This window comes from Lepisma saccharinum, chromosome 18, assembly GCF_977018435.1.
Source record: "Lepisma saccharinum chromosome 18, izLepSacc3.1, whole genome shotgun sequence".
Taxonomy (NCBI): domain Eukaryota; kingdom Metazoa; phylum Arthropoda; class Insecta; order Zygentoma; family Lepismatidae; genus Lepisma; species Lepisma saccharinum.
In genome coordinates, this window is record NC_139246.1 from 60993132 (window position 1) to 61013018 (window position 19887).

Sequence of the window (19887 nt, forward strand, 5' to 3'; positions counted from 1 at the left end):
AGTTTAAGTGGAATTTGAACCACTCTGCATTGTCTATACTGGATATCGAACACAAGATCCCTCGATTCCAAGGCGACATTAGCACTACGCTATCGGCGACAGCTTTATAGGTAAACGGAAATGTTTTCTTTTTTAATTTCACACCTTGTTTTGAAGCAATCGAAAAATGAAATGTTATCCTTAATATAGGCAACCATGCTGCACAAGCTATTGGTTACCATGGGAGTCAGACATTTTGGTGCCAGTCATTTTAGTGCCAGGACTTTTTGGTGCTAGCCAACTTTGGATCCACACGCTTTGCTGCCTGGGCATTTTGATACCAAGTCAATTTGGTGCAAGCAACATATCTTTGTAGAAAGACAATGAATCGATTGTTCTTAATACGTTCCTTACATACTGTTACGTGGAAAATTTATGGGAAACACCTCGTAAGTAGTGATCAATATTTCTCATTCCATAAGTAGCCACAAGTGTTTCAAGTGGAAAACTACCGTCTTTATATTTCTTCCTTGCCCGTTCGGTATAGCTGTCCAGTGTTGAATGGAGGCACTTTTCTCCGGGGAAATATCAAACTTCACAGGAGGGGAATGTCACAGGCATCGAATTTTAATACTAATAAAAACAATATTAATATTTTGAAATTTTTTCTCACCTCTCATAAGTAATTGAAATAAATGAAGTGAAAATTTTTATAGACTACATACATTTGTCACCGCCATTCAAGGGTAAATCGTTGACAGAAAAACCGCTTCACGAAGTTGAAATTCGTTACAGCAATAGAATCTAACAATAGACCACGTGCCCACTTTTGTAGTTTCAATGAAAATGAATTTTATTACATATCACTATAATACTTAATATAAGAGCAGTTATCAAAACTTGGAGATATTAAAATTAATTCATTATTTTGACTTTATTAGAAATAAGAATGAATCAGTTGATATTATTAGAAAAAAACAGAAATACTATGTTCTATTAGGCGCATTCAAATGACAAGGTCCATTTCCTTGCAGAAACTTTATTAGAGTAGTTGGCTACACATATTCACCGTATGAGGTAAGACACTGGTCCCACTTTGAAACAAGGTTATGAATTCCTTGGTAGAAGAAGTCCTTGTGCTGGGAATGAAACCATTCCCTGACAGCTTCCTGCAGCTCAGGACTCGAGGCAAAGCGTCGTCCCCTGAGGTCGTCTTCATAGGTCCGAAAATGTGATAATCACATGGACTTAAGTCAGGACTGTAGGCAGGGTGGTCTAGCACTTCCCAATGGAATGATTGCAACAGATCCTGTGTCTCTCTGGCTGTATGGGGACGAGCATTGTCCTGGAGTAAAATGATGCCTTTGCTGAGTTTTCCTCGAAGCTTATTCTTGATTGATGTCCGTAGACGATGCAGTGTTTCACAGTACGTGTTTGCGTTAATTGTGTGTCCCTCCGGAAGGAACTCCACTAGCAGTGGCCCTTGGTCATCGAAAAATACTGTCATCATAAGTTTGCCGACTTTAGGTAGTGACTTGCTTTTCTTTGGTTTTGGTGATCCTGTATGCTTCCATTCCATACTGTCCCTCTTTGATTCTGGCTGGTAATACGGGCAGATGGATTCATCTCCAGCAGTGATTTTGCTGATAAAGTCCTCACCTTCATTTCTGTATCGCATTAAATGAGCCAATGACATTCCCATTCTGCACATTTTCTTGTTCCTCTGACAAACACTTTGGCACCCATTGTGCGCACACTTTCCTGTAACCCAGTCTGTGCCTCACAATGTCATGCACACTACCCAATGACACGTTCACTTGTTCACTAATGGCTGCCAGGGATATTCGTCTGTCTTCTTGAATAAGGTTGTCAATAGCAGCCACTGTCCAATCAGGAATGTGATTTTTCAACTGTACCGGCCGAGCATCGTCCTTCAATGTGTTTCGTCCACCACGAAAACGCCTACACCATTTTCTCACTGTTTTGTCCGATACACATTTTTCATACACAACTTTCATTTTCCTATGAATGTCCGCGGGATATACTCCTTCGGCATGAAGAAACCGAATGACACCCCGCTGTTCATGCTTGGACACATCCCTTAATGGCAGCTCCATTGTTCAGCACAGCGTTCCACCTGAGGGCAAGAAAGTGAAGGTGATTAGATAACGGACACGTGCTACCTAGACACACTTGCGCATGCACAGATGCCTCATTACTAAAACGTCACATATACCTGTGCTTATACAAAACACATGAAATTACTGTCTCGTATAAAACGCGTTTTCAGAAAAAATAAAATGGACCTTTTCATTTGAATGAACTAAGTAAATTAGATGAAGAAGAATGAAAGAAACCGATGCGAACATGGTTGCCAAATTTCTTAACTACTTGCCAAATGTTCTGCGAAGTTATTGCAATTTTCGAGTGGGGACCTTATTATTTCCGGAGGGGATTTTCCTCCCAAGGTCACCCCTTAACGAGTTTAGTTGAGTGCTGATATTTGGCACATGGAATCAAGGAATGCCAAATCGTCGGATCTACATACACACACATACATAGTACACACAGTGCTTTTTTCTGGCAAGAAAGGTTCCAGTATTCTTCATTTTGGTTTGCTGTTGTGTCCATCATACGAACTCATGGGTGTCCGCGGGGAGTCAAGGATGAGGGGGTTGCTTGACCTCAGTTGGAATAAGGAATAATGCCTACTTCTTCTTACTACCTTTTATTCATAATTATTTTGTAGTTTCATATACTTTCTCTCTTCTTGGCCATTTCTTTTTCTATGTTCACTCTCCCATTTTCCGTCAGTTCCTTCCCTCCGTAGGTCTTTTGCTTTTTGTATTCTATCTCCCTTTCGTTATGCCTGTATTATTTCAAACTTCTCTCTCTTCCTCTTCAATTTTCATCCTTTCATTATCTCTCTCTTTTTAGCTTATATATTTATTTCTCTCTTCTCTCTCTGGCATTCTTATTCCCTTTCCTCTCTCTCGCTTCTTTATTTCTTTCCCCCTCTCCCTTCTATTTCCTTTTCTCACTCTTTGGTTTTATTTTTTCCTATATTGTCTCGCTTCTTTTTTATATTTGTCTCTCACTCACTGTTGTCTTCACTGTCCTTTTTTCTCCCTCCAAGTCTGTCTATGCCTGGTACTTTAATTCTCTTACTTTCTCTCATTCTCTACAGTTTCTTTCATCTATCTTTTTCAAACTCTTTGTGATTGAGTAAGAATCCTAGCTCCGATTTTACATGGAGAGGAACCGATGACGAATCTCGCAACAGAACAGCAGCACCAGCGGAATGAAAGCTAGAAATTGCGAAATATGTGAAAAAAGCTTTGACGATATTATCGAAGTCCGCCATCATAACCATCGCACAGGAGAATTTATCACAGCTCTGCAGCAAATGTAATATGAAAATCAGAAAACAAAATTTTATGCCGATATTTATCCATAATTTGCAAAAATTTCGATGTCCATTTGTTCATAATAGAGCTCAGCTATGATGCAGAAGGGATAAACATTATAGCGTAGTAGTGGTATTTACGGGGGGATAAACTCGAGAAAGTACGAACCCCCCTCCAGCAGATTTGCTATACTTAAAACAGGCTCAACATGCTTACATGAGTTTTTTGCTCAAGTGTGGAACTCTGCATAATTCAAGATTTTTGTAAAAAATGCCCTCGGGAATCTCTCAGAAAGTACGAACCCCCCTCAGAAAGTACGAAGCCCCTCAGATACCCACACCCATACACACACCTACACCCACCCACACCCACCCACGCATATCCACTTCCGGTCTACTTCCGGTTCACTTCCGGTCTACTTCCGGTCCACTTCCGGTCTACTTCCGGTCTACTTCCGGTCCACTTCCGGTCTACTTCCGGTCCACTTCCGGTCCACTTCCGGTCCACTTCCGGTTTGCCTACTTCCGGCCCACTTGTGACCTACTTCTGATTTATTTCTATTGCATCATGTTTTGCAACAAATTATTAGACATGTGTTGTTTTCTGATTGGTTGCTTATGACATAATGTAATGATGTGTTATATTCTGATTGGCTTATTGTTTCAGATGTTTTCAATGCGGTCCGTGCTTAGGGTATATAAAGAGATTTTGCATTGCATATCAGCCAGTATTGAAAAAGTTGTTGAAGAGAAAGGGTGTGTTGTTGCAGTGCTGCTCATATTTTTTAAACACAAAAATATTGCAGATTTGTATAAATTGAATTACAAATCTATTTGATTTAATATACAGAATTTTTGACAACCTGTCATAGGTTTATTAAGTATAAAGTTTTGATTTGAACCCCAAGAAATTTTATATAAATACCAAAGCCAAAAATATTAACACACATACACACATATACACCTACACACACACAAAGCATACAGCTGAACCCATCTGATATTTTTTGTTCAGTATAAAGTTTTGAATTGAAACCCAGGAAATTGTATATAATAAACAACAACAAAAATGCCGAATCAAAAATATTGTAATCAGTGCAATAAGAATATATCCAGCTCTAATTGGGCCAAACATCAAAAAATTTGTAATCCAGACAAATACAGAACTCCCACAAAAATTTGCCCCAAATGCAATAGAAAATATAACATGGAATATTTCACATATACACATAAAAATACTTGCTCTGCACAACCATCCACTTCTGGTCTGAAAAGAAAGTACGAAGCACCTGTTAATGCCAGAGCAGCAAAACAGCCACGCTATGAACCCATCCGTAGCAGTTTTAACGGCCAATTAAGGGATCACCGTTTTGTATCAGAGCCAAGATGCGGCATTGAGAATTTCTTGAACAGTGTAAATCCTAAAGTGCAGGCAATTCTAAATGCACAAAATGGCTCTTATAAGCTCTTTCTCAAATTGTTTGTACAATATAAGAAACCAAATGACACAAAATTTACACACCCCCACGTAACAGAAACTGTACCGGTATATTCAAACGCAAATTTAGACACAATAATAAGCAGGTTGATAAATCAACTGAATATCAAACACTCTGAATTTGCGGCAAAAGAATCAGGATGGAGCCTATGTGGTTCATCACACAAGTTATATGTTAATATTTCTGAATTCAACCCATTACAAGGATCTACATATCTGCCATTACCTGCCAATATAAAAAACAAAAGAGCCGTGGTCAATATTGAAAATACCGACCAGAAATGCTTTTTGTGGTGTATATTAGCTGTTTTGTATCCAGTTTCAAGGAATCCTCAGAGAATAAGTTATTACAAACAGCATGAACATATTTTTGACGATGCAATGGAGGGTTTGGAATATCCAATGTCAGTTCAGAATATTGATAAATTTGAAAAAAGGGCCAGGCACATCAATGGCAAGCAATTATCTATTAATGTATTTACTTGTTCCACTGGCAATTGCTTGATAGATCCTCTCAGAATCAGTACACTTGATGATGAATCTGCAATTCCGATTGATCTGCTCTTAATTGAAAAGGATGGTACATATCATTACACTCTGATACATAATCTTGAAGCTTTAGTGAGAACACAACTAGACAAATATAAAAAAATATTCAAGTTGTGCAGAAGATGCTTAACTGTATTTTATGGTCAAAAAATGGTAAATGGGGTTCGGGAAGAGAGTGCAGAAATTGCTAAAAACAAGCTAATTGAGCATCTGAAATACTGTGGGAACCATAAACCTGTTCATATGGTGATGCCTAATCCAAGTGAAAATTGCAAATTCAAAAAGTCTGAAGCCTTGTTGGAACACCCGGCATATATTGTCTGGGATTCTGAATCGAATCTCAAATCTCTTGCATTCTGCAATCCAGATCCTGAAGAATCTTCAAGTACACCATACCAGCAACATGAACCTTCCAGCTTTTGTTTTATGGTTATACGGGATGGTGTTGTTATTAAAGAATATTCATACAAGGGACCAAATGCCATCAAAATATTTGCACATAGAATAGAAAATGTGTGCCGTGACATAGCATCTAACATTTTATTAAAATCAAAACCCATGTTGCCTTTAACAGAGGAACAGATTGAGGATTTCAACAATGCAGAAAAATGCCCGGTATGTGATTCTGAATTTTCAGATACAAATATCAAGGTTCATCACCATTCTCATACAGATGGTAAATTCTTAATGGCCCTGTGTAATAGCTGTAATATTAAGATCAAGAGACCAAGATTTGTCCCCATATTTTGCCATGGAGCATCCAATTATGATTTCCATCATCTGATCAGGTACGAGGGGTTTGAGAAGCAGAATTTAAATATTTTAGCTGAAAATGATGAGAAATATATATCTATTAGCAAGATAATTAAAGTTGATGGTGTTCCTATTCACATAAGATTTCTTGATTCTTACAGATTTTTATCTGCTAGCCTGGATACACTGGCCACTCAATTACCTGATGATAAATTAAAAATCACACGTGCATTGTTTCCAAATCAGGACCTGAAATTAATTAGGCGGAAGGGTGTATATCCATATGACTATGTTACAGATTTTTCTAAATTTGATGAGTGTTCCCTGCCACCACAAGAAGAGTTTTACAGCAAAATCAGAGGATCTGGAATCACTGATGAAGATTATCACCATGCTCAGTTGATGTGGAACAATTTAAAATGCAAGACATTTGTGATTATCACATGGCATATTTGAAACTTGATGTGACCCTCTTAGCTGATATATTGCAGGCATTCAGAAAATCTTCCATGCAAAATTATGGACTGGACCCAGTGTATTTTTACAGTGCCCCGGGCCTAGCATGGGCCGCAACGTTTTTGAACACCAAAAAGCAATTGGATCTGATCCACGATCAAGATATGTATCTGTTTATGGAGAAATGTATAAGAGGAGGGATGGTGCAATGTTCCCAGAGATATGCCAGAGCAAATAACAAGTATATGCCTGATTATGATCCAGCACGGCCATCAAATTATATAACGTATGTAGATGCAAACAACCTCTATGGTCACGCTATGATGGATAAATTGCCATATGCAGGGCTTGAATGGGTCGAAAATTTCAATATTGAAGATCTTCAGGACTTTGATGACAGTGACTATGGCCTCTTCTTAGAGGTTGATCTGACATTTCCTGATAATGTACACAATAAATTTTCTGATCTGCCCCCAATTTCCGAGGTTCAGTGCTCACCTGGCTCTAAACAGAAGAAACTCATGATGACTCTGGAGCCGAAACAGGGTTATGTCATATATTACAAAAACCTCCAGTTCCTGATGAAACATGGTGTTCAAGTGACCAAAGTTGGCAAAGTCTTAAGGTTCAGGCACTCAGAATGGTTGAAGCCATACATTGATACAAACACGGAGCTTCGAACATCTGCAAAGAGCCAATTTGATAAGGGCTTGTTTAAATTGATGGTGAATTCAGTGTATGGCAAAACTATTGAAAATGTCAGAAAACATACCGATGTTAAAATAATTACTGACCCCAGCCGGAGCAAAAAATTGGTTGCAAAGCCCAACTTCAATTACAGAAGAATTTATGATGAGCACATGGCACTTTTCAACATGATGAAAACAAAGATCAAATTTGATAAACCTATTTATGTAGGGGCTGTGATATTGGAATTGTCCAAATTACATATGTTAACATTGTATTATGATGTGCTGAAACCTTTTTATGGTGATCGTGTAAAATTATTGTACATGGACACGGATAGTTTTATTCTTGATATTCAAACAGAAGATGTTTATCAAGATATGTCACAACCTGAATTGTTTCAATACTTTGATACCAGTGAACATACAAGAATTCAACCCCACAACAAAAAGGTGCCTGGCAAGTTAAAATATGAGACATGTGGTGATGTTATTGTGGAATTTGCTGGGTTAAGTGCCAAGGTGTACAGTTTTAAAACATGTAGTGCTGTTGTCAAAAAGGCCAAGGGTATTGGCAGAGTTACTGTGGAAAAAGATCTTGTATTTGAAGATTATAAAAATTGCATCAAATCCCAGAGTTCAATCAGAACATCAGAAAATAGAATTCAGAGTGAGGATCACTTGTTGACTAGCAATATTGTAAGAAAAGTGGCCCTGGACCCACATGATGATAAGAGATGCATTTTATCATGTGACATACATACTTTACCTTGGGGGCATTGTGATTTGAAAAATGGCAAACAATTCCCAATTACAGAGCATGATTTGAAATAAATAAACATGCCTATGAACTTATTTGGGTTCAAAAAACAGGCTATTATGGACCTGCCAACACCACAAGCCTCTCCTGATATGCTGTCTAAACTGAGTGGCTTGTTAATTATTCATCTGAACAGCATACTTACAGATGTTGATGATGAAACAGGCAAAATATTGTACATATTTAACAACAATTTAAATCATTACCAATTACCTGTAGGTGGTCAATTGCAATTTATTACAACCCCTGAGGGTGATGTTAAAATTTCAGTAGGGAGAAATATTTATAGAATTAAGCACTCAAACATGGTTTCTGGCACTGTATATACTGTTTCTGCTGGTGACTGCTTATATATTGAGGTCCCGGGATCCTATGACAAGCTTATACCCTTTTTTATAGAATTAAGAATCAGATACTCTATAATAAATAACCACTAAAACAAAAATGCCTAATGATATATTTGGCCATACAAGACATGAAGATCACAGTGATGAGATTCTGATGCTTGATGTCAGAGTCAAGAAATTAAGAAGTGATTTACAAGCTTTACAGACCACACTCAATGCCAGTCTTCAATTAGAAATTACAAATTTACAATCACAATGCATGGACCCTCTTCTTAAAATTGATTCTGAACTCAAAGTGCTGCTTCAGAAATATACTGATTTGGCAACATTGGATAATTTTCAAAGTTTAGAAGAGGCTGTAGCAGCTCTTCAAGCCAAATTTAAGACCCAGGCCACCAACTCCGAGCAATTGAAACAGCAATTGGAAGAGCAGATAAATAATGTCCAGACACAACTCCAAATAATTGTCAAAAGCATAAAATCACAAGAAGATTTTGATCTAGTCATTTCCACTCTAAAAGAACAGATTCAATCACTCCAGATACCTAATCTGGAGCCTCTGAACAATGCCATAGCCGAGGTTAAAGAAAAAATTGAGACACTTGAAAATTTTATGAACAACTTGCCATCTTCTGATGCTTTAAATGCAATAACTCGGAGTGTAGCAAATATCAAGCTGCAACTTGAAACGTATGAAGATTTTGGAAAAATTCAAAGTACCATAACCCATCTTGAAGGTACAATAGCAGCAGTGCAAAATGATTTGGCAAATGTACTAGAATCTCGCCTGCCTGGGATTGTAGATACTCTTGTCAGTGTCCAACAACAGATCACAAAGCTTGAAAACCTCAACACTGAATCTGAGCTATCTCATTTTCATCACTTGATCGATGATATCCAAACAAAGCTTGAAATTTTACAGCAATCAACACCCACTCAGGCAGATATAGCCCTGCTCCAAAATGCAATGCAAAATGTGGCTGATGCATCTGAATTAAACAATGTGAAATTGGCACTTGAATTTTTGCAAAATACAGTATCAAATCTTCCCACATCACAGGAACTTAAAAATATTAAGAGAGCTGTGAATAGGATATTGAAATCAGAAGATATCAAGAATATCCAGGCAGAGATCAAACAACTCACTCAGACAGTGGCCACTCTACCAACTAATCAACATATTAATGAACTGCATGCCCTGTTTGAGGATATCAGAAGACAGGTCCATGATCTTACTGCTCAAAATTCAAAATTGGCAGTTGTTGAAAATTTACAGCAAATTGTAGCTAATATCAAGCAACAGCTAGGAACCATGGAATCCAATCAAGCAAATGCTCTGTCTGTTTTTGCCACCCAGCTTCAAGAGATTGTGCAACAATACAAGAAACTTGTTGTGGACGTAAAGATCAAGCCAGGCCATGATGATGTTGTTAGGACCATCAATGAGCACCTTGAATCTGTAACAAGCAGATTGCTTACAGCAGAAAAAGAAATAACAGGCATAATTGAGAATCCAAAACATACAGTAATTCTTGAATTGTACAGCATCCCCAACAAAGAATATGATTCACCATTTACACCAGGTGGCAAAATATATATGCTGTCCCCTGCACAATTTTATTACCAGTTTTTTGTTGGAGGCACACTGAGACCAATCAAGATCAAATATTGGCATCAGCCACAGGCACACCACTACCCTACCTTATCAATAACAAATGCTGACAACAAACCAAAAATCACCAGTGTGGAGTTAGAGGATTTTACAGATCCCAATACATTAGAAACAGCCTATGCTGAAGATGATGGCTCTTTGGAATTTAAAATACAAATAGGGGACAAATTATATTTAGAAAATCCTGTAGTATCAGCTGCTGAACACCCCATAGTTGCAATATTCTTGTTTACATATTATGTCTAGACAAATTATTGTTGATGAATTACACAGACAGGCCCGACATAATTATAAGAGACTGCCAGTAGTCACAAAGGGCATAGATGATTTATGGCAGAGCGACTTGATTGAGATGGCAAGTGGGCAGTTGAAAAACTTAGACAAAATCAACAAGGGCTACAAGTATCTACTCACTGTGATAGATACATTTTCAAAATTTGCCTGGGCTGTGCCACTCAAATCCAAGACTGGAAAATGTGTTACAGAAGCCATCAGGACAATCATCAATCATTCAGGAAGATCACCGCACTATTTGCAAACAGATAATGGCAAAGAATTTTATAATTCAGTGTTTCAACAATTTATTAAAAGCCAGGCAATAAAACATTATTCGAGTTACAGTGATCTCAAAGCCTCGATTGTAGAGAGATTCAACAGAACCTTAAAAAATCTTATGTATAAACAATTTACCCTTCAAGGTAATTATAAATGGATTAATATTCTTCCAGAACTTCTACATAAATATAACAATTCTGTCCATTCTACAATCAACATGAAACCCTCTGAAGTAACTTCATCTGATGAGCAAAAATTGATCAGCACTGTTTATTATCCTAGATACCAGCCAACAACAAGAAGGGCCAAATACAGGGTGGGCGATCAAGTAAGAATCAGCAAATATAAGCACTTATTCAAGAGAGGCTTTACGAGAAACTGGAGCACCGAATTATTTACAGTAGTTCAAGTTAAACCTGGGACCCTTAACACATATATAATAAAGGATCACCGAGGAGAAATTCTCAAAGGCCGATTCTATGAACAAGAACTCAGCAAAACTAAACAGCCTGACACATATCTCATAGAAAAAATCATCCGCAGAAAAGGCAACAAGTTATTTGTCAAATGGCTGGGTCATCCGGAAAACAGCTGGATCGATGCAGACAAAGTGATAATATGAGCACCTGGGATGTTATAAAAAGGCTGCCAGAACCTGAACAGCAGATTAAGAGAAATGGCAAGTTGCTGCCTGAAAATATTAGGTGTCTTATTGTTGGGCCATCTGCTTGTGGTAAAACTACACTAATGGTTGATAATTTTTTATTGGCACCCAACTGGTTAGACTGGAAAAACAGGCACTTGTATGTTTTCTCAAAGAGCTTGGAACAATTAAAATATCAGCAGCTGATGAAGCTATATGATGGATTGGATATTGCCACATTTGAACCAGATGTTAAGCCACTTGATGAATGTCTCGATAATTCTGTTGTTGTGTTTGATGACGTTATACTGGATAATCAAAACAAGGTTAGAAATTTCTTTACACAGGGCCGACACAAAAACATTGATTGCTTCTACCTGGCACAGACTTTTTCTAAAATACCGAAGCAACTGATCCGAGACAACAGCAATTTTATATGTGTGTTTCATCAAGATCATACCAACCTCAAACACATACACGATGAATATGTAGGTGGGGACTTGAGCTACAATGATTTTTCCAAGTTTTGCAGCAAGTGCTGGAACCAGGATAGTTATGGGTTTGTCACAATTGATATGACAAGAACACCTAATACTGGCAAATACAGAAATAAAATCAACGATTTTCTAGACGTTGAGACATAAATAAACAACCATGAAACGACCAGTCATTGATGATCTTAAGTTAAGAGATTATCTTGTAAAAAGATTTAAGGGATGGAAATCAGAGAACCGTGGAATTTATGAAAAACACAAACAAACAGAACAGCCTGTAATTGATGCTATTAATAATTTAGGTAAGAATATCAAAACTGTTACAGAGCAAAATCAAAATTTGATCACGGAGCTTGTACCTGTAGCTGCAAGGAACATATTAGATTATCCATTCACCCCACTTTCCAGTATTCATACACCTAGTCCTGTTGCTCCTAGAAGAATTGAGGCTAGTCAGGATCCTATTGAATTGGGTCTTCTTGCTCAAAAATATTTAACCACACCTAAAGACAACAAAGATGAGGTGTTTGGCTTATATGCCGACACAGAGCTTGATGGTAGCATTATTCATAGAATCGGTAATTTCAGAGAAACTTTTATGGGGGATGATATCATTGTTTATTCAGAATCTCGTCTCGGAGAAAAAGGTGCTTTTGTTAAGTACCCCGGAACACCTGGGTTGTGGGAACTGATGACTAGGAAGAGGCCTGGAAGCTATACAGATCAAGATTATGAACATTACAAAGAAATATTAATAAAATCAGATGCTCTGTACCAGAACAATGATCCCACACAAAAAAGAGTCAAGTCTAGCAGTGGAGCAAAATACAATAATTTAATCAAGCCCATATGGTCACAGATCAAGACTGGCAGTGGAATCAAACAATACAACACCCTGCCTAAAGAATTTGTGTGGGTTGATGATGTCAGGAAACTTGTAGATAGGTTATTGGTGATAGCTGGGGAGGAAAATGCTGGGAACCACAATTTTTACAATGAAAAGGTTGGAATTATGGACATGATAAGCACAAAATTGTCTAATTTTATAGTGAATGACCCTAAGGGGATTGGATATCTTATAAAAATTATTAATACTCTACCCCCCAAATTTTGGAATGTCTCTGAGGGTCGGGGGTTGGTTAATGACATTATAAACAAGCTGCCATTTGAGCTACACATTCCAGGCTATCAGTATTGTGGTCCAGGCACAAAATTAGACCATAGATTAAACAGAGGGGACCCTGGTGTAAATCCCCTAGATGCTGCTTGTAGAGACCATGACATAGCATACAACACACTTTCTGATCTTGACAAGAGACATGTTGCAGACAAGAAATTAGAAGAGGCTGCATTTCGTAGATTTGTAAGCAAAGATGCTTCTTTAAGTGAAAAAATAGCAGCATTGGGAACCACCATAGCTATGAGCACCAAACAAAAACTGGGGTGGGGGCTGTGAATATGTATATAATAAACCTACGATGAAGGCCAAGGGTGTTATGTATCAAATACCTTATGCAGGTCTCAAATCTCTTAAAACTATTGACAGTCTCTTGACCAAAAAGCAGCGCAAGAAAAAAAGCTCTTGTCTTGCAAAGGGGCATGGTATGAAATTGTTGCCTAGTACCCCCCAATTAAAAAAATTACAGCAATCAAGGAAAAAATCACATGTAGGGGGATTCATATTTACCATCCCTGCCATCTTAGCTGCTCTCGGGGCTGTTGGGAGCTTGGCCGGGGGATCAGCTGCCATAGCAAAAACAGTAATAGATGCCAAGAAGAATAGGGCAGAATTAGATGAGCAGAAGCGCCATAAGCTGGCCATGGAGAAACAAGGCAAAGGTGTTAAGAGAGCCATGAATAAGTTTAAAAAAAACAAGAGCCGCTTACAAACCAAGATATTGAAGCTTTAATCAAGCCATTGGGCATCAAACATTTTAGAGGTGTGTACATGTCTGATTCTTTACCGGAACAACCACTCAACAAAGAGTGTGGCATTGTTAATTTGGATGAGTACAAAAATCAGGGCACTCACTGGATCTGTTATCTTAAATATTTAAAAAATGAGGCATTTGTGTTTGATTCATTTGGAGGTGTTCCACCTGAAAATTTAATAAAATATCTAAATTCAGCTAATCTTTATTACAATAATGCCCGTGTTCAAAACTTCAAAGATGTTAATTGCGGACATTTGTGTTTATCTGTTCTCAGATATATGTCTCAAATAAATAAACCATCAATTGAAGATTTTCAAAAAGCCTTGTGGTATCTGAAACATCATGGGGGTATTCCATCTCACCAGCCAAAATTCAATATTGAAACTCAAATTACATGATGATATAGTGTATCCCAAAACAATAGCTCTCAGAGCATTTTACGGCATGTACTTGATACCTAATATTACGCACCACAACAACACAATTGCAGTAGGTAATCAAAAAATTGTCATCACTCCAGGGCAGTATAATCTGTCCACTCTAAATGCTCAATTACCCAGAGGTATAGTGTTAAGTCAAAATTCTGTCACTCACAGAGTAGAGATTGTATCTGCTACAGAAACAGTGCATCTGGGTACTATAGGAGAGCTGTTGGGCTTTGAGAACAACACAAAACTTGAACCGGCCATCAAACACACTGCTATGAATATACCCAAATTCTTAGCCATAGAGACTCTGAATATTCACTGTAATGTGGCCGAGGGTATGATCACCAAATCAAATGGCATAGGCACTCACAAACAAACAGGCATCATTGCAACATTCAAACCTAATTCCGAATTCATGGAGCCAATCATCTACAATCCATCCCCAACATTATATTTTCCTGTGTGTCATAATAGAATAGATTACATTGAGTTGATGGTCACTAATGAAAAAGAAGAATTAGTTGATTTTGCTGGAGCCACAACAACTGCAATCATAGAGATTAACATTTAAATAAAAATACATACAATGGAAAATATTGAGAGTTATGAGCTACAATCGTTCCCTCCAAACAGGAGGACATTTGCAAATTTAAATCAACCCAACACACAGATAGAGGTGGATCTTGATGTAGGGGACGGCTTTATACACCCTCACAGAGCAGATCTATACATGAAATTTGATGTCGTAAAGCTCGATGGTACAGATTATCCGGCAAATACAAATATAAGACTTGTAGACAATTTTGTACCGCATCTGTTTTCTGAAATTGAGATCAGAAAGCATGGTGTTGTTATAAACAGAATAGATTATCCCGGTATTACCTCCACGGCTTTGGCCACACTAAAATTATCCAAAACCGAGGCTTCTTACTACAAAATAGGCGGATTTGAAGCTGGTGATAAGATATTATCCAAGAACCACACAGTGCTGTTCCCCATGCGCCTGTTGCCAGGATTCTTCTCGGATTACAAAGATATCATGTGGAAGGGGGGGTTAAGAATTACATTTAGAAGAGCTGCCAATGATGATAATGCTTTGATGAGGTACAGTGCGATAAACCCTACAGGGGAAGCTCTGCCCAATACCTTACCTGATGAAGGCAAATGCATTATTCAGACTATGGAGCTAAGAATCCCGGTTGTTGAGTATGAAGCCAGTTACGCTCTTAAATACAAAGCAGATATTCTAAAAAATCCACAGGTTCCTCTGCAATTTTACACATATCAATGCGTACAGAAGGTTGCCACTGGTACTTATTATGAATTTGATGCCACAAATTCATTCTCCAGTATTCAATTTGACATGCCTGATTTTGTGGTGGTTCTGTTTCAGACTGGGAGACACAACAATCAGGAAAAAAATTCAAGCAAATTTGATAACTGCAACATCAAGAACATATATCTTAAAAATGGGAGAAATGAGGTCTTTCCTAGAGAAAATTACAATTTAGACATTTCCAAGGGTGATTTTCTCAAATTATATGAAGCTTTTTCGGCTTTCAAGCGTGTCACTACAGGCAGTACTGATATGTACTACACTCCAGATGAATTCAAAGCACGGAGACCCATGTTTGTAATTAACACTTCAAAAAGAAAACAGGTTGTGGTTAATGACAGGACAAACATTAAAATTATATGTGAATTCCACGAGGCTTTACCAGAAGACACCATATGCAGTGTTATTCTCATAGGGGAAAAATCATATGTTTATGATGTAAGAAATGAGAGAGTCACGGAGCAATTCTAGAATAATTACATTATTTTAATATTAGATATATAAGTTGAGCCTGGTGGCCAATTGAACTCAAACCGGAAGTGGACCGGAAGTAAACCGGAAGTGGACCGGAAGTGGACCGGAAGTGGACCGGAAGTAGACCGGAAGTGGACCGGAAGTGGACCGGAAGTAAACCGGAAGTGGATATGCGTGGGTGGGTGTGGGTGTGTATGGGTGTGTGTATGGGTGGGTGTGGGTATCTGAGGGGCTTCGTACTTTCTGAGGGGGGTTCGTACTTTCTGAGAGATTCCCGAGGGCATTTTTTACAAAAATCTTGAATTATGCAGAGTTCCACACTTGAGCAAAAAGCTCATATAGCCATGTTGAGCTTGTTTTAAGTATAGCAAATCTGCTGGATGGGGGGTTCGTACTTTCTCGAGTTTATCCCCCCGTAAATACCACTACTTAGCGTGCAGCAAGAAAAATTATATTGGCATAGAAAATAATGTGAGGTTACATAATGGAAAACATGCCACCCTTATATTTCTAGATACCTATCAATTTTTATCGAGTAGCTTGGCATCTCTTGTCGACCAGTTTTATGATAGCGAATTTGACCGAACCCGCCAGCATTTTGGCAACGAGCTATTTCCATTGTTTAGCAGAGAGATATATACCCTTATGAATACATGGAAAATTTCGAGAAAGTCAAGGAAACTCAATTGCCACCGCGAGATCAATTTTACAGCCATCTCAAAGGCAAAACATGTAGTGAAGGATGTTATGAGCATGCCCACAATGTTTGGAAGGCATTTCATTGTAAAACCATAGGGGATTATAATTATTATTATCTGAAATTGGGCAACACCCTTCTAGCGGAAGTTTTTGAAGCTTTTTGAAAGCGCTGTTTCAGCATATATCAAATGTATCCTGTGTACATATATATACCCCTGGTTTTTCATGGCAGACCCTCCTGAGATTTACCAAAGCTGAAATTGGTTTGATAACCGATGTTGATGAACATATTCATGGAAAATGGAAAGCAAGATGGAATTGTCCAATGCCCGCTTCGATATGCAAAAGCAAACAATCGCGACTTGCTCAATTTCAATTCCAGCTTGCATTTCGAACATCTGAATTATATCGACATTAAAAATTTATATGGATATGCCATGACATTAGAGCACCCTATTGGCGATTATCAATAGATGTTACCCGAGAATTTCTGAATTTGCCCGATGAACATGAATGGGTCTGTTTTCTGGAGTTAGGTCTGGTGTACCCGTCTGGTTCCCATGATATTCATCGAGGCTTTGCCATTGCTAAGGTTTCAGCACAAAACAAAGGGAATTGATGCTCACATTCGAAAACAGAGAAAATAATGGGTCCGTTACAGGTTTCTCCAATAATATCTGAAGTAAGGTCTGAAGCTTGCAAAAATACACAAAGGGTTGAAATTCGCCCAAAGCAGATGGTTAGCCAACTATGTTAACAGAAACACATAATGCCGCATGGAAATTGTGTCAAAAGCTGCAAAGGATTTTTTATAAATTGTTGAACAATGCAATATATGGAAAAACCATGGAATCTAAGCGAAATAGAACGAGATGGAATTTGGTATCCGATTTGCAGGAGCTTCTGAAGCTCATTGGTAACCACACCTTTAAATCTTTTACCCGCATCGTTGAAAAACTAATCCTCATCGAAAGTGCGAATACCACTCTCATATGCGATACACCCATAGCTGTTGGTATCGCTGTGCTCGAATTATCAAAGCTAGCAATGTATCAATTCGATTATGATATCATGAAGTCAAAATAGAGAATATTGAGATTGAATATATGGGCACATATTTCTTTGTGTGTGTGATAGATGATCTATATGCAGATCTTGAAACCATGAAGGACATTTTGATTTTAGCAATTACCCGAAGAGCCATCCATTATATAAGACGGATAACCAAATGAGAATTGGCAAAATGAACGATGAAACAGCAAGTGGGGTTATATGAGATACTCTCATAGCGAGAATGTATTGCATCAAAATGCTCAAGAAAGGGTATGAAATGAAAAAAGGCAAAAGATGTGTATCGAGCTTGCAGAGGTAACCTTCCCATGGAGGATTACAAAATGTGCCTCTTTGAAAAGATACCAAAAACGATGGCCGGATGCCGTCTTTCTAGCAAATTGGATTGCAACAGACACACCTTAGAATATGACCACCATAATCCCTCTGATCATTGCATGATATGCGATTTGAAATACGAGCAGGTTGCATAAGTGGGCCTTCGAAAGGGCATATTACAGAGCTGTTTGCTGATTCTCGATGCATGGCTCCATCTATGTTAAAGCTGCCTGGTCTCGGATTCGATGCTTTCAACATTGCGACCGGAATTGGCCTCATTCCGGAATGGAAAACCTCAGAGAAAACTTGTTTGCGGATTCTTAAAGCATAACCCGATCAATGATAAACTCGCTTGGTCATGAATTTGATTCAAAATGGCAAGCGGAAGTGGGTCTATCTCTGAAATTGAAAATCGCGGAGTAAAGCTGTTTATGACCCAATATAGGATTCGAAGCTTTGAAAATGGTGACCGGAAGTGGACTTATCTCCGAAACGGTAAACCGTAAAGGAAAGCTGTTTGCGGATTCTTAAAGCATGTCTCGATCTATGTTAATCCCGCTTGGATTGGGATTTAATACTTTCAAAATGGTGAACGAAAGCGAGTCTATATCGAAAATGGTAAACCGCAGAGCGAAAGTGTTTACGGATTCTTAAAGCAGGGCTAGATCTATGATAAGCCCGCTTCGATTTTATGCTCGTAGGAGACTGGAAGCAGATGGTCTGGCAAAACATAGCGTAGGGTCTGACAGCATACTGACTGCAAGAAATAGCAGCATCAAGCCTATTTATGTTTACGAATTTTAAAAAACATCAACCGGCAGAAGCTTCAACAATGGATACATCAGTGAACATGGAGCTGATCAGAGAAATGCATCATAAGTTGAAGAGCCTGGTCATTTTACATTACATTTTACTTGCAGGTAAAAATTAGAAGGTGTACTTGAAAACGAAACATTACGGAGACAGGATGTTCTCGTCGGTTTGGAATGCAGACCTTACAAATTCCATTACTTGTCTCATCCGTGGAAAGGTACCAGCCTGACAGACGGATATCAATCGACAGGTATTGGAATTTGTATAGCGAAGCAACCGAACCGATCTGAGAAGATCGGAAGGAAATTTCGAAAAGCAACATTTTCGCACACCTTACTCCTGAACAATCACCTCACGCATATGTTGCTCACTGTCAATGGGATTAGCGTACACCTTGTGTTTGAGGTAACCCCAAAGGAAAAAGGAAAATGTCTGGTGGGTTGATGTCGGGTGATCGGGCTGGCCACTCCACAGGCCCTCGACGGCCAATCCAGCTATCAACCTCGTTCACAGCATACTGTATGATGCAGCATTCTATCGACAACAAAATGTACTTTCCAATTATTCCGTGTGCTGTTGGATTGATTGGTTACTAATGTTCGAAAACTGCCTAATTGAGTCTGGCCCACCCTGTATACTATTCTAATTTCTGCTTATTTGATGTACGTATGTGGTTTGTCCGTGGACACTTTGAACACTGAGTTGCACATACGTCATCTGAATTTGTATCCCTTTCTGGTTTCTCCAATGATGTCCATATCACTGAGGGTGCACCCAAATGGTCCATGATTACTTAATCATTGCATTTGGTCTATGAAATAGCCGATGTCTACTAACCTACGACCTGTGAGTGTGAATGAGTCATTAAAGTTGGGCGTGGTGTCCTCGATACACAGGGTATTTTCAATATTTTCTTCGTGATCGTGAGTGACTGTTCCATTCGTGTTCACCCCACA

At 38.4% G+C, this 19887-nt stretch overlaps 1 protein-coding gene across 1 annotated transcript; it reads right to left on the reverse strand.

Moving 5' to 3' along the window:
* Positions 1-1640: 1640 nt before the first annotated feature.
* On the reverse strand, positions 1641-2096 carry LOC146002304 (protein GVQW3-like). The gene has a single exon (XM_083140016.1). It carries the CDS (start codon positions 2094-2096, stop codon positions 1641-1643), a length of 456 nt encoding a protein of 151 aa, XP_082996142.1.
* Positions 2097-19887: the final 17791 nt, after the last annotated feature.

Excerpts from the sequence above, each read along its gene's own strand:
- LOC146002304 (XM_083140016.1), bottom strand. The coding sequence starts at position 2,096 with ATGGAGCTGCCATTAAGGGATGTGTCCAAGCATGAACAGCGGGGTGTC.